We start from the raw sequence: 16148 nt of genomic DNA, 5'->3' as shown, positions 1-16148 counted from the left end.
AAAGGCACTATATAACTGATAGATAGATAGATCTGAAATGCTCTATTTAATAGATAGATCTGAAAGGCACCATATAATAGATAGATAGATAGATAGGTAGGTAGCACTTGCTTTGAACTAAATGGAAAATTAAGCTGTTTTTGAGAAGCTCAAGAAATATTAAAACAACAACAACCCTCTCAAATATGCTCCAAGAATTACTAAAAAGAATAAAAATTCTGTTTTGAATACAACATCATACAGGTGTTTTTCTGTAGATATATAGGAGCCAATTCATATTTCTTCACACACTTTCTTCTCAATATTTTCTTGACTGGTGTGTCAGAGAGGATGTGCAACATTGCTCATAATGGCAGTCAGGTTTGTCTTTATTCTCACCTTCATTACTACGGGCATCGCATAACTAAGACTGCCTTGATATTCAGCTTGTTGGCAAGTTAAGTTTGGACCTTAAAAATGGGTAAGGGTGTGACAGTATGCCCTGATGAGACAACACTCAGAACAGTTTTGATTCTTGTCTTGCAGTTGATGTTGGTCAAATAAGGTCCAGGACTCTGTTATCCCTAAAACCCCTGCAAGGGTTTTTGTTTTCCTATCTTTCCTGGAAAGTGTCAATATCAGAGCCTATTAAAGCCCATTATAGCATTCCTTGTGTGATTCTGAGTTATAAAAGAAATGCATTGTTGTTGTTGTTGTTATTAATCTGATTTTGATAACCTTTATTCAGGAAACTTTAGTCTACCCTAGCAACAATAGGTGGAAGACACAAACGACCTATATAGAAAGTATGTCATCTCATTTATTATTATTATTATTATTAATTATTATTATTATTATGGTGAAAAATAATAATGATGATGATGATATTGGTACATAGTTGCAGTGCATACTTCACCTACATTACAGTTCTAAGAGGCTGATCGTTGTGGAGTCTGCATGTCCTCTCTTTGTCGCTGTGAGTTGTTCTCTGGTTGCTCTGGTCGTCCATTTCATAGATGTATACATTCAGTCAATCAACTCTGCACTGGCCTGATATGAGTGTTCCCAGCAGTGGACTGGTGTCCCATCCAGAACTTCTTCCTGCCATGAGTCCGTAAATTGGAAGCCGGGCTCTGACCTCCCCTCACCATACAGTAAGGTCAAGTAGATTGAATATAAATGAATGGATGAATAAAGTAAATAATGGTGCCTTATTTAAACTAAAAACAGGGTGAGTCACAGATGTTTTGTAGTTCTGAAATAGCAGTATATTAGTACAGAATATGAATATTTGTATTATGACTAATATTAATTGTGGTGTTAGTCACATTACAATATTTAGGTTTAATGATTGTACTGGCATAAAATGCAATAAAATGTATTTGTTTTGGTCTTCAAGTGAACTGTAACTCTAAGACGAGTACAACACTCAAAATGTCAGACCAGTCAGACTACATTAAAACAAAAACAGGATAAGCAAAAACATTTGTAAGATAAAGAATTAATTTTCATTTCCATTTACGAGATTATTCCCCTAGAAAGCATTCATCTTTTCAGCAGGAACCTTTTATTCAGGGAGTTAGTATAATTAAGCTAATAAATAGATGCTAATGGCTCCATCAGATATAACCAGCCTGCATACAATTAGTATACACAGAATAGGCTTGTTTCATATTCAAGGCTTTTTAGAAGCGCAATTATGAGTATACTTTAGCACTGTAATATAAATGCATCTACAAATTAGCCATCCATTTATAGTTGTCTATCAGGTGTACATCTGAAAAAAAACAATTTCAATGGAACAGTTGTGTCTCCATTAAACTTAAAAAGCAGGGATACAATTCAGAAGAAAGAAAAGGAATTTAAACAAACTGTTTCATGATGCGGTTAAGAGTGACCATTGCAATAATTATTCAGGTTGTTGTAGAGATGTGGAAAGTGAGTTCAATAAATCTTTATGGCCTTTGTGTATTGTCATCAACTGCCCCCTCCATGATCTGTGGGACAAAAACCCTTTAGTCCTTGATTTACCTCTCTGAGCAACAGTTTAAAAATAGCAAATCAAACAATTAAGACACCGTGATTAAAGTGCATGGGGGGACCGTGTAGAACAAGAGCTGTCATTTCTACGTGTTGTGACTGAAATGTATGCAAATCCCCTGAAATTAATCTATCTATCTATCTATCTATCTATCTATCTATCTATCTATCTATCTATCTATCTATCTATCTATCTATCTATTGTCAGTACCACATGGGTTGGACGGGCCTCTCTGCCAGGGGAGAGGAAGGAGTCAGACCCAGGAGAGTTGCCCAGAAGTGATGGACTTACAACCCATCAGTTGTGAAATTCGCTACAGAGGATGTGTTATTCTCCCAGGATGCTAGAAGACAGCAGCCCTCTGCATCGATGCACATTTGGGATCCAGCAGGGAATTCTGTGAGATGTAGTTCTGCAACACAGCCCTGCTGGGGACCATGGGTGCCGCAAGGGGGCGCTGCAGGGAGATGAGCTCCCTAATAAGTGGAACTTCCATATTACCCGGAAGTACTTCCATTGGATAGTACCTTTCATATCTATCTAGTCTAATAAGTGGCACATGTCCATCTGTCTGAGTTAACTGAGCAGGCCACAAGACAGATCTTGATTTGGTCATCTCAGAGATGTGTTTTGGGTTTATAAGCCCTGGAGAAATTGAGACATAATTAAGTAAAGCTGTATAAGGTCAGAGATGGAAGCGAGAAGAGAGAAGATAAGGGGAAGTCAAACTGCAATTGCTTTGGGTTACCATTAAAACTCAAGGAGAAGCGTTACCCAGCCATTGGCATACATTGGTATTGAATGTGTTTCTGAGCACCGTCTGCTTTCAGACCTACAGGTAGAGGACAGTCCATGTTGTTTGGTGTGAATTGCCACACTCTATTTGCCTTTGTTTAAGGCATTTCAATAATACTTGAAGATTAAACATTTTAAGCCTGCTTTCCTGCTTGCACATTTGCTCTTCTGAACTTCAGGGGGCAATGATCCCGTGATGATTTTTTTTTTGCTAGGTTAATCAGGGTGAGGGAGATGATCCTAGCAGTAGACTACATTACCTGGTATAGATGAGTGCAGTCTGAAGGAACTAATGAGTGTGTTAAGACTATGCTGAGAAGAGTATCAATGGAGCTGCAGCAATTTTGTGTCTAGAGGGAAAGAATCTGTGCCTTTGAAGCAGGATTAATTTTTTGAGGAAAGGATAATAATAATAATAATAATAATAATAATAATTCTTTACATCTGCAATGCACTTTTCTCCCTCCTCAAAGTGCTCTCCGCATAGGGAGGAAATGGGTCACAAACCCAAGATCTCCTTACTGCAAGCCACTGCCCCACCTGGGTGGGTTGCCCCAAAAGTCCCCTGAGCTTTTAAGCAGGTAGACAACATGCAAAGGATACAGATGGTTTGTCATCGAGGGTCTTAGCTGTTTCAGGACCAACCTCCTTATGGTCTTCATGGTTATTGGAGAAGCAATGAGGCTGTCATGGCAGGAATTGTATTATTCACAGAGAATTTCATATAGTTTGGAAATCAGTGACATTCAAGTCATTCAGTGTCTTCACCTTCCACCCACAGAATAGACCCCAGTGTGTCTCCTCAAGGCCTTCCTTCAAAGCCTCTTTGGCCTCATATGTCTGTTAATACAGACCAAGAAGACCTTTTACATTGTTTACTGTTACCACAACGGCTTTCATGTGTAAAAGTCATGTGACTCATGTGAGGCTTTGTGCTTCTTTTCAGCTTTGCAATGGTGGATCAGTTACAGACCTGGCTAAAGGTTTGCTGAAACGAGGAGACAGAATGGATGAAGCAATAATTGCTTATATTTTACATGAAGCTCTTATGGTAAGTGCACATAATCAGCCTCCCTAATTTACATGTTTTGTTAAGATATGTCTGCTGTGCTCAGTTATTATTACTGTATTTGGTCAATGACTTCATCCAAGGTGACATACATGATCAGCATATATAAATCTATTTATATATGGAGGAATGCATAGGATGAATTAAAATAAAAATATATTGATACGATGGAGAGTCAAGCTAAAGTTGGAAAATGGGATTTATGAGAAAATGGCACGCACCTTCACAAAACTCATCGTGTCATTTCTCAATGTCATCTCCACCCTTCTCAATGTACTTGCACCACCTGCCTGGCAGTGCCGGGATTCCAGCAGAATAAAAGGTTTTGTCTCATCCTCGCCAACCACTCATGCAACGCTTTCTTCACGTCATCATCTTTCTAGAATCATTTGAGGTCCGGATGGACCACAAGAGTGCGCTGCAGGGAGATACACTCCCTGTTATATTGGACTTCCGAATGTCTCAGGAGCACTTCCAATGGGCAGCAGCCCTGGCACTGGAAATACTCCTGGGTCCTCAACAACAGGGGCTGCACTTCCTTGTCCAGGCAAGTCAGAGCTGGGAGGTAGGAAGGCAACACTCCACTGGAGGAGGGCAGTTCAATGGAGACGGGAGAGGTGAATGTGGAGAGATGACTTGTGCTTGCTGCTGTTTGGAGGTTTTCTTATAATAAACATCCATTTAGTTGAACCCGGGACTTTTGTGTGTGTTCATGTTGGGGTTTGGGGCCTTCAGTGCCCACATTTTTTTAAACGACTTTGAGATATTTGTGTACGGACTGTGAGGTGAACTCATTTTAGAGTTTTATAAAAACCTTCATGGCTGTAGTCTATTTGGTAAGCAATAAACATGCATTGGAGAAGTCTGAAAATCATGAGGATTGATTGAGATCATTTATGTTCGGTAGAAAGGGGGCTGGATGGTCTCATGGCCTTGCAGATTTTGATTTTTTTTTTCTCCAGCCCCATGAAGATTTTTTTGTTTTATTTTGTTTTTTCTGTCCTCCCCTCCATCAGACCTTACTTTACTTTGTTATTTAGTATACCCTAATTTTTTATATATTTATTGTTTATTTATATTTTATTGTTGTTGTTGGTATTTAGCTTTAATTTTGAAAATATCATACTCATCTCTTCTTGAGACATTCACAACTATATATATTGTGAAAGAAGCCCGGACACAGACAGAAACTGACACAGCCAGATGTCCAAAACACACACACGTTTATTCTTCTTTTATACAGCACAACACAGCCACAATAAACTCACACGGCTCACTATTCTCTTTCCTTCTGCCGCCTCCACTCTTCTCTTGCAAGCTCCATGCTCTTCCACCCAACTCTCTGAATGGAGTGAGGAGGCCCCTTTTATGTTACACCCGGATGTTATCCAGGTGTGCCCCGATGAACTTCCTGCAGCACTTCCTGGTGTGACGGAAGTGCTGCCTTGATGGCCCAGGGCTCCGGGCTCATCCAGGCTCCCTCTGGCGGTGGCCACGGACCCCAACAGGTTTCATCTTTTAAGCTCCCCATTCGTGGCCCACGGATGCCAGGGGGGCTGCCCTCTTGCACCCCGGAAAAGATATTACCCCTATCCCAGTCCCAATGTTCCCAATCGTCTGCCACAAAAAAAAAAAAATATTATATTTATATTGTGACAGATAGGGCGCGCTGTCGTCCCCTAAAACCCTCACACCAGACGCCAGACACCAGATAAAAGTCCAAATAATTAAATTATTTGTACTATAAAGTGCACAAAGCACCTCCACCTCCACTATACTTCCAAATATACACAATAATCACAATAATCCAATCAATAATACAATCCTCCAACTCCCAGATGCGTTGTCACCCTTCCTCCCAACTCAGCTCGCTGCTGGGATCTCTCACAGTCCTTTTATAGTCCTTGACCTGGAAGTGCTTCTTATCCCCCAGTCCATGTGATTTCCCAGCTCTTCCGGGTCAGGTGAAAACTTTATTTCTTACTTGCATGTGTGTGACAATATATATGTATATATATATCAGAGCTTCCCGCAACTGTTGCTGGGGTGCCAGAATCCATCGAGGAAGAAAAATGAAAAACATTATTTGTACAAAATCTTAATTTATCTATCCATTCCTAAATAATTAAATGGGCAGGCTATATCGTATCAGTGCAATACGCTGCTTGTTAAAACGGATGACTTCTGCTCTTACGCACACTTAGTGCTGCGTGGGTATTATGAACTATCGTATCTGTTCAAGTTCTATTTAAATTTTAAATATAAGTAATTTTTATTTAGTCAACAGAAATATCTTTGGTAGGAATGTAAGTTGAATTTAGTCATCATTGCATAAATTTTTCTTCACCATAGAAATTTAAAGACTAAATTCAACTTACATTCCTACCAAAGATATTTCTGTCGACTAAATAGAACCTACTTATATCCAAATAGAACTTGAAAAGATATATTATTTCAAATCTGACCACTCGTTTTAGATCGACTTGACGCACACTACATCGAGCCCGCGAGCTATTGTGCTCTCGCCTGCCTGCCTCAATAAGTCACCGTCGCTTTGCTCTTACTTTTTTACCGTTCATTTAATCATGGCTAGTCGCGAAAAAATTAGAAAATGGAAGGAGGATTACACTGAGTATGGCTTTACCAAAACAATTACTGATGGAGAGTCTCCATGAAAATGAAAGTATCCATTATTCATAAAGCTTCAATTGGTGATCTGTTTTTCTGCGTCAACCTCATATTTTTTCATACTTCTTCTCAAACCAAGGGGGTGCGAAATCTGCCTCGTCCGTCACAGGGGGTGCGAGGGTAAAATGAATCGGGAAACGCTGATATGTAGTAAAATGATTCAGACAACACAGGAAAGAGGTTTGGGAGCAGCTGCTTGTACTTGTAAATGTCTGCCAAAATTGTAGCAAAAGATGTACTGTAGTTCAAGTGGTACAGATGAGTCCATAACCCAAAACAAAATAAACAAGCAAACATGGTGGTTATATAGAGGGGAACAGGAAATGATGTCATCAGAGAGGAACCAGAAGTGAAGTCCTTGGGGCTGGGACCGGAAGTGCCGTCATTGGGCCCAAGCAGGATTTCCCATGATCGGTCTGTCAACAGAAAGGAATAGAGATTTGTGCACTCTGCCATCCCCTGGTTTGGCATGGAATTACCGTCTTTTTAGCCTTTTAGTTGCCTCTCATGTGCACATGTGTGACTATATTTAAATATATATATATATATATATATATATATATATATATATATATATATATATATATATATATATATATATATATACAGTGGTGTGAAAGACTATTTGCCCCCTTCCTAATTTCTTATTCTTTTGCATGTTTGTCACACAAAATGTTTCTGATCATCAAACACATTTAACCATTAGTCAAATATAACACAAGTAAACACAAAATGCAGTTTTTAAATGATGGTTTTATTATTTAGGGAGAAAAAAAATCCAAACTTACATGGCCCTGTGTGAAAAAGTAATTGCCCCCTGAACCTGATAACTGGTTGGGCCACCATTAGCAGCAATAACTGCAATCAAGTGTTTGCGATAACTTGCAATGAGTCTTTTACAGCGCTCTGGAGGAATTTTGGCCCACTCATCTTTGCAGAATTGTTGTAATTCAGCTTTATTTGAGGGTTTTCTAGCATGAACCGCTTTTTAAGGTCATGCCATAGCATCTCAATTGGATTCAGGTCAGGACTTTGACTAGGCCACTCCAAAGTCTTCATTTTGTTTTTCTTCAGCCATTCAGAGGTGGATTTGCTGGTGTGTTTTGGGTCATTGTCCTGTTGCAGCACCCAAGATCGCTTCAGCTTGAGTTGATGAACAGATGGCGGACATTCTCCTTCAGGATTTTTTGGTAGACAGTAGAATTCATGGTTCCATCTATCACAGCAAGCCTTCCAGGTCCTGAAGCAGCAAAACAACCCAGACCATCACACTACCACCACCATATTTTACTGTTGGTATGATGTTCTTTTTCTGAAATGCTGTGTTCCTTTTACGCCAGATGTAACGGGACATTTGCCTTCCAAAAAGTTCAACTTTTGTCTCATCAGTCCACAAGGTATTTTCCCAAAAGTCTTGGCAATCATTGAGATGTTTCTTAGCAAAATTGAGACGAGCCCTAATGTTCTTTTGCTTAACAGTGGTTTGCGTCTTGGAAATCTGCCATGCAGGCCGTTTTGCCCAGTCTCTTTCTTATGGTGGAGTCGTGAACACTGACCTTAATTGAGGCAAGTGAGGCCTGCAGTTCTTTAGACGTTGTCCTGGGGTCTTTGTGACCTCTCGGATGAGTCGTCTCTGCGCTCTTGGGTAATTTTGGTCGGCCGGCCACTCCTGGAAGGTTCACCACTGTTCCATGTTTTTGCCATTTGTGGATAATGGCTCTCACTGTGGTTCGCTGGAGTCCCAAAGCTTTAGAAATGGCTTTATAACCTTTACCAGACTGATAGATCTCAATTACTTCTGTTCTCATTTGTTCCTGAATTTCGTTGGATCTTGGCATGATGTCTAGCTTTTGAGGTGCTTTTGGTCTACTTCTCTGTGTCAGGCAGCTCCTATTGAAGTGATTTCTTGATTGAAACAGGTGTGGCAGTAATCAGACCTGGGGTGGCTACGGAAATTGAACTCAGGTGTGATACATCACAGTTAGGTTATGTTTTAACAAGGGGGCAATTACTTTTTCACACAGGGCCATGTAGGTTTGGATTTTTTTTTTCCCTAAATAATAAAAACCATCATTTAAAACCTGCATTTTGTGTTTACTTGTGTTATATTTGACTAATGGTTAAATGTGTTTGATGATCAGAAACATTTTGTGTGACAAACATGCAAAAGAATAAGGAATCAGAAAGGGGGCAAATAGTTTTTCACACCACTGCATGGGGGGCAGCTGAAGGGCTCAGAAAATACTGATTATACATCTGCCCAGGGGGGAGCGGGGTACGCTGACGCTCTTTCTGAGTTCTCTGCAGGTCTTACCCAGGAAATCCCACCAGGAGCCGCCATTTCCAGGAAGGACACATCACTTCCGGTTCCGGCCCCAAGGATGATGTCACTTCCAGTTCCGGCCCAGAGGACGACATCACTTCCGCCCTCTGTACTATAAAGCCCACTGCCTTTGCTCTGGCAGGCAGTTCTGTTTTGGACTCTGTTGTGTAAACTGTTATACAATGCCTCAAATACTTTTGCAGCCAGGATACCGCATTAAACGGGTGGCTGCCCCAAACCTTTCCACGCCTCAAGTCTCTACTTATTACAATATATATATATTACTGTACATATATGTATATTTGGTATTCAACCTATCAACAACAAAAGGTTCAAGACACGATTATGAGTTAAACTTTACATTTAATTTATATAGAGCCTTCCATACTGAATGTTATCATAATCACTTCATTTTGATTTAAGAATATTAAATACTATTTATGGAGCTTTAACATGAATGTGAAGCTTTTCCATTAACTTGAAGGTGTTATCTTTTTAACAGACAGAAATGTTATACAAACCAGCTCTCGTTTTCATTCTTGTCAATCCCACTGTGACTTATCTGAATAAAATAATTAGAAATGACACCTCCTATAAGGAATGTTAATGTCAGATGCAGACTCTCTGTTGAAGACGCTACAAAGTGTATTCATCTCCTGCCTCCAGATAAAAAAGGGCATAATAGTATTTTTACTGTTGTTCCTACCCTCATACATTTATTACTTGCTTATCTGCTCTGTTCAAATACAGAGTTTCTGTCAAGAAAATGAGCCGGGAAGTTCAGAGAATGATGAATGCTTCCATTTGTTTAAAACCACAAACAGAGAATAGAAGGGTTTTGAATTCAAAGGAAATGTGTGTAATGTGTGCCATGAATTGGTCAGTAAGGTGAAAAAAGGGGTATGGGTATAAAGTACCAACTGAAGTCAAATATGTGTGATAATTCATGACACGGATTCATGAATTTTAGTTTGCTTGGTTTCAATAGAAACCTGCACAAACGTTGAACTGGCATCTCTAAATTGGTCCAGTATGACTGGGTTTGAGTTTATGTGTGTGTGCCTGCCCTGAAATGAACCTGTCCATGGCCAATTCCTGCCTTTGAAACATTTGAACAATATGGACGAGAATACGCCATTCAGCCCAACAAAGCTCCCCAATCCTGTCCACTTAATTCTTTTAAAATAACATCAAGTCAAGTTTTGAAAGTCATTAAAGTCCTCCTGTCCACCACACTACTTGGTCGCTTATTCCAAGTGTCTATCGTTCTTTGTGTCAAGAAAAACTTATTAAAGTTTGTGTGAAATTTACCCTTAACAAGTTTCCAAGTGTGTCCTCGTGTTCTTGTTGAACTCATTTTAAAGTCACCGTCTCGATCCACTGGACTAATTCTCTTCTTCATTACTTCAGTCAGGTCTCCTCTTCGTTTCCTTTTGCTTAAACTGTAAAGGCTCAGCTCTTTTAATCTTTCCTCATAACTCATCCCCTGTAGCCCTGAATCAGCCTAGTCGCTCTTCTCTGGACCTTTCTCTTGTGCTGCTATGTCCATTTTGTGACCTGGAGACCAAAACTGCACACAGGACTCCAAATTAGGCCTCCCCAGAGCATTGTCTTGTGCCCAGCTATTTCTGACCTGAATGAAGTGGGATTGGTGATGGAGGAGAGATGAAATGATAATGAGACTCATTGAAGATTGATTTCAGTGGAAGGTGTTGATTTCCTTTTATGTATTTTGTAGGGTCTTCAACATTTACACAGCAACAAGACAATCCACCGTGACGTCAAAGGCAACAACATCCTGCTGACTACAAATGGAGGAATCAAACTTGTGGATTTTGGTATGTGTTTTTTAATAGTGCTTCTAAATCATTACGGTCGAGCACTTCATAGAAACTTGACAGACGAGAGGAGACCACTCAGTCAGTTTGTCGCTTGTTTGATTGGCTAATAGCTAAGCTGTCCCGATATCCCATCCAGATACGTCTGAAAGGTTTTTGCTACATGACTCAGTACAGTTAGAAAGTGATGATATGAGGGTAAATCAGAAAATAAGTCAATTTGAAAATTACATGGTGTGGACTACCAGTGGGCGTATGACTCCCTAATCCCCAACACAGACAGGCTGAGACGCAAGCTTTGCCAAACAGCACGCCTTTATTTAAGTGGGAGAAGCATTGACTTCTTTCTCTCTTCTTCGCCTCCACTCCTCCACTTGCCAGCTTTGTCCTCCTCCTCCTCCCGATTCTTGCTCACTGACTAATGGTGTGGCGGCTCCTTTTATAGTACACATGGAAGTGCTCCAGATGTTTCTTGACTTTCTTCTGGCTGCACTTCCAGGTGAGATGGAAGTGGTTCCTCTAAAGACCCCCTGTCAGCACCCATGGAGTCCAACAGGGCTGCTCCAAACTACAACTCCCGGCATGCCCTACAAGGATCTGAGGAAAGGTAGTAACCCCGGGATGGGCTACCCTCTAGTGTCTTGGAGAGCATAATGACTCCAATGTGGTCTCTCCCTCGGCCTTTCATCACAATTGTAAATGAAAGAGAAAGAAGCTGACGCAAAACCCCACATGTTCATGATGGCTTATGGGTAAGTAGAATACGAACAGGGAAGCCCTCTACAGTTGGTTTAGTTGAAGCCAAAGTCAAATAAAAATGCACGCCCCGGTGCAGGATTGGACCGTTGTTGAACAACGTGCCATATTTGGGCAGAGGGAGTGAAACCTGCCGAAATTCACTGAAGGATATTAGCTTGTGGCAGGTCAGAAAGCTGTTTGGGCATCAATCTTGAGCAAAATTTTACAGTAACCCCGGTCATCATGTACTATATAGTATGTGCAGATCCATAGGCTGATATCCAAATGTGCAGCAACGGCAGACAACATAACCAACATCCATCTGTGGTTTCTGATGAAGGCATTGGGCATGTCAATGTGAGCTTGTGTTCACGATATTAGTGCTGGACCAGGTCGAGTTTCGTTGGTGACACTTGTTCTTCCCGTTTTAAATCTTTCTACTGTGACGGCCTACCAATGGCCTAGGGGTATATAAATAGGCCGCACACTAGTGAGAGGTTCACAAAACACACAAAAAAAAAATAAATAAACCAGCTAATTAAAAACTTGTTGGTGACACGCGAAGTGACTGGCACGTAGCGAAGGCCAGGGGGTTGGCAAGTGAAGCGAGCAGGGGGTGAAACCTTTATTGTCAAACTTCACAAGATATGGTGACAGTTATGCAAAAAACAAAAGCAAGGCAGAAGGACAACACTAACGTCGCTATCTAGCAAAACTAAGTTTATGCAGCTAGATACTCTTGCCACGTTTACCACCTGAATGGTGAGCTTAGAACAAGCTAAAAGAAAAAAAACAAGACAGAACAATCGAGTCCTAACTCTCCATACCTTGCTCTGTTAAACCCAAATCCTTCTCTCTCTTTCTCACACACACACACACACACACACACTCTCTCTCTCTCCCCCCTATACTTACACCCCACCCACAAACCCAGAGATTTAATAACAGTGGGCAATTCAATAGGCAAGTAATTAGGGCAGGACCCAATTAAGTCATCTGCACCAAATTCAGGGGAACAAGCTTAGTTTACCAACTAGATCTAAAGTAGGTCGTAACACTATCCAATAATGAACTTTTCATTAAGTCATGCTGTTTTCACACCCGTACTGAGCTAATACTCTTTGGTGAATTTCAACAGGTTGAACTCCCTCGGCACATAGAGATTTCACTACGGCATGATATTTCACAATGGTGCAAAATCCTGTAGTGGAGCGTTCATGTTCATTTGACCTCGGCTAGAACTAGACTAATGGCAGAGTACTGTGCTGTACGTGATCAAACTACCCATAAGCCATCATGACCATTGCGATTCCCGTATAATTTTTAAAATTGCCTTTACTTTTTGATTTACTTTTCTTATGTTAGCAACCATACCACATTCACTGTGGAAGAGGTCAACTTCCTGAAGCTAAGCATGTTTTGGGCCTGGTCCGTACAACCAGGAAAAGCTTAGGTTGCTGCTGAAATAAATACCAAATCACAACAACCTGTTAATTATATCTCTTTAAAACATTTCTGGGCAGTCATCACAGGCAATGCCTGGCAGTGGCAGAAGACGTACGTACCAAAGGCTTGCAAATTTCAGTTTTTACTTATTGTGTCATTTCCCTGCATTAAATTTCACTGCTGTACTGTTGTACTCAATCTACTGCTCACAGCCATCAGGCCAAAACCAGCCAGTGCAACAGTTCATATATGGGCACCATCTGTTTGGTTAAATTTATGAATGCAATTGTAAAAGCAGCCCCTGGTGCCATGATGTTCATTGAACAGCTGTGCTCCACATGCCCGATCAAACTGGTCAAGTATATCATGCGGATAACAATGACTAAAACAAACATAGTATGAGAGATGATTCTGTGTGTTTGTGAAGTGTGGGTGCAGTACTCAGTTCAAAGAAGCTAAATACAATACATTTTATTTTTGTATAGCCCAAAATCTCACAAGAAGTGCCGCAATGGGCTCTAACAGGCCCTGCCTCTTGACAGCCCCCCAGCCTTGACTCTCTAAGAAGACAAGGAAAAACTCCCAAAAAAACCCTTGTAGGGAAAAAATGGAAGAAACCTTGGAAAAGGCAGTTCAAAAAGAGACCCCTTTCCGGGTAGGTTGGGCGTGCAGTGGGTGTCAAAAAGATGGGGGACAATACAATACAATACAATACAGTGATCCCTCGCTATATCACGCTTCGACTTTCGCGGCTTCACTCTATTGCGATTTTTTTCTCATACACGCTTACGTCACTACGCATGCTCTTTCTGAGAACTTTTATCTAAGCCCTACGATGGCTCCTAAATGTACTGCTTTTTCTAAGCCTTCTGACAATAAAACTAAGCGCCAGAGGAAGATGCTTACTATCCAGGAGAAGGTGAAACTCTTGGATATGATTAAAGATGGCAATACCCCACAAAGGCCTCCTCACGCATATGAAAAGACAGTGCCAGCAACTGCCTATCAAGATGTTCTTCAGCCATGCACCCAGACACCCACTGCCTACTCCTCGTACTCCTTCAGCGGAAGAAGACAACAACGCACCTGCTGAAGATACTGCACCACCTGAAGACTCTCCTACTGAGGTCATGGCTTCATAGGTTAGTGGTTGTGTGTAAGAACTGTGTGTGTGTGTGTAATTAAATGTACAGTACAATAATCTACTATGTAAAAGTGTTCTGGATTGTCCTTCCGTCCCGTGAGTGCAAAGCGTAGTGGTATTCCGCTTATTACAAACTTACTACTTGCGTCTTGAGGTACGAAGTGACGCGATGTGAGCAGAGTTCTGGTGCTCCCATCGTTCCCTTACTTTTGTGTGTGATGCGCTGGAAAAATAGACACAATTATGTCTCTGGAAATAATTAATGTTGATGGAGTGCAAATGCCTCACCGCGTAGTAAATATCAGGGGAGATGGCGCTTGCTTATACTCATCTATAGATTATTTAGTGCATGAAACTCCGTCTTTAGCGGTACAGATTCGGGCTGACATTGTATGACTTTGGTTTTCAGGAGATGTTATGAATGGGCACTTTGATGTTCTCATTCCCTACACTTACATGCCTGATGTACACATGGAGCGCACAAAAATTGAGGATAAAAGTCGGTCGCCTTAAAAGGCGGGTGAGCCTAGTAATATGACATTTGTAACGTATAATATGTCTTATTTTCTCTAATATATTGAGTAATACGAGTGTAATGGTGACTAAAGGGTGTTATTTCATGTCTAGAGGGCTCTAATAATGTTAAAAAACGTATTTAGAAGGTCGTAAACAGGTTTTCTATACTCTAACTGCGAAAATATTCGATTTATAAATAAAGAATCCTACATCGCGAAAATTCATTTAACACGGTAGAGTCTGGAACGGATTTACCGTGATAAATGAGGGTTCACTGTACACAGAACAGAACAGGTTTCGGGAACAAACGTCTAAGTGCTTGCACTTCTGCTCTTCTGCCAGTTGCTTAGGCACCCACCTGGCACACACTTTACTGAATCAGGGCATATGCAGATCCAACACTCACACTTGGCTCTCCTGAAATCTCTTTAACTGTTCTTCTTCTGTTTTCATGAATCACAGATTAGCTTAGTGCATATAGGGTTGTATCAGAGTGGAATCAGGTGGGGTTTGAGGTCCCAAGATGACTGCGATTTCTAAAGGGTAAATTGTATAGAAATGTGTGCATGCCAGGTTATCTAAATCAGATTTTTGTTGGCGTATGCATTGTCCAGTTTTTCGGTGTAGGTGTATTTTCATACACAAAATCACACCAAGTTTGAAAAATGAGGCCCCACACCTTTACTCTCAATGTAATGTCTGTCTGTCAGTAATATTTCATTTCAAGGTAACCATCCCTCATTGTCTCCTTCCTTCTTCCTTTAACCTTTTTTAAGTTGTTGTATTGTTCTTGAACCTTTTGTGAATGTGTTTATTTGATGTTTGGACTTCAGGCTTCACACATTTTATAGTTTATGCCTACATTTTGTAACATTTATTACTAAAATATGAAAAAGTTTCTGTTTTAACAGTGTTTTTACACAGATTACTGTAGAAACAGAACACACATGAAATGCATGTGTTCCAAATAACGATCTATTATTTCCACTCTAAAACTCCACTTCACTCCCAGACAATCAATCAATGCATGAGCTGGGAGAAGTCTGTGTACGTTCTACGTCCGTGGGGTGATGAAATAGCCAGCTGCTTGCAGCTTGTCTTTATCAGGACATTTAGATGACAAAAGATGCTGGTGGAGAACTGCGAACGTATTTAAGAAGCGATTTAAGGTGGGACGGATCTATGACTTTTTTCGTACGCTCTGGTAATTCTAGTGCTACAGATTTAAAGGAATCAGCCAGCTTGATTCCAATATACAATCAGGTTCAGCTGATGTAAGTTCTTCAATTTTTATGTCATACATTTTTCTGCCTCTCTCTGTGCTGTCCGTGCAACGCGGCCGCAAAGAGCTTAAACAACTCGGCATATCCACATAAAAACGATAAGGGGTGAGCTTTCTTGAAGGCATTTACTGGATGTATCTCATTGTAAACTGAAATATATACAAAAGAAACATACAGGTATATGTAGGTGTACAACCAAAGACAATAAAGAATGATTTAGAAAGCAATATGTAGCAGCTTGAAAAGACACTTACAAGGCGAGTGATTTCCACGGTTGGATCAAGACAA

General features: G+C 40.6%; 1 protein-coding gene across 1 annotated transcript in view; it reads left to right on the top strand.

Moving 5' to 3' along the window:
• Positions 1–16148, top strand: part of myo3a (myosin IIIA) — a 390102-nt gene that overhangs the window by 52601 nt on the left and 321353 nt on the right. Inside the window, exons 3-4 of the mRNA XM_039753913.1 lie at positions 3762–3866; positions 10634–10733. Coding sequence (XP_039609847.1) covers positions 3762–3866; positions 10634–10733 — 205 coding nt within the window. The remainder of the gene's footprint in view (positions 1–3761; positions 3867–10633; positions 10734–16148) is intronic.

Source organism: Polypterus senegalus, chromosome 5 (assembly GCF_016835505.1).
Source record: "Polypterus senegalus isolate Bchr_013 chromosome 5, ASM1683550v1, whole genome shotgun sequence".
Classification (NCBI taxonomy): Eukaryota; Metazoa; Chordata; class Cladistia; order Polypteriformes; family Polypteridae; genus Polypterus; species Polypterus senegalus.
Note: the sequence above shows the minus strand (reverse complement) of the source record. Positions and strands in the feature narration are given on the sequence as shown.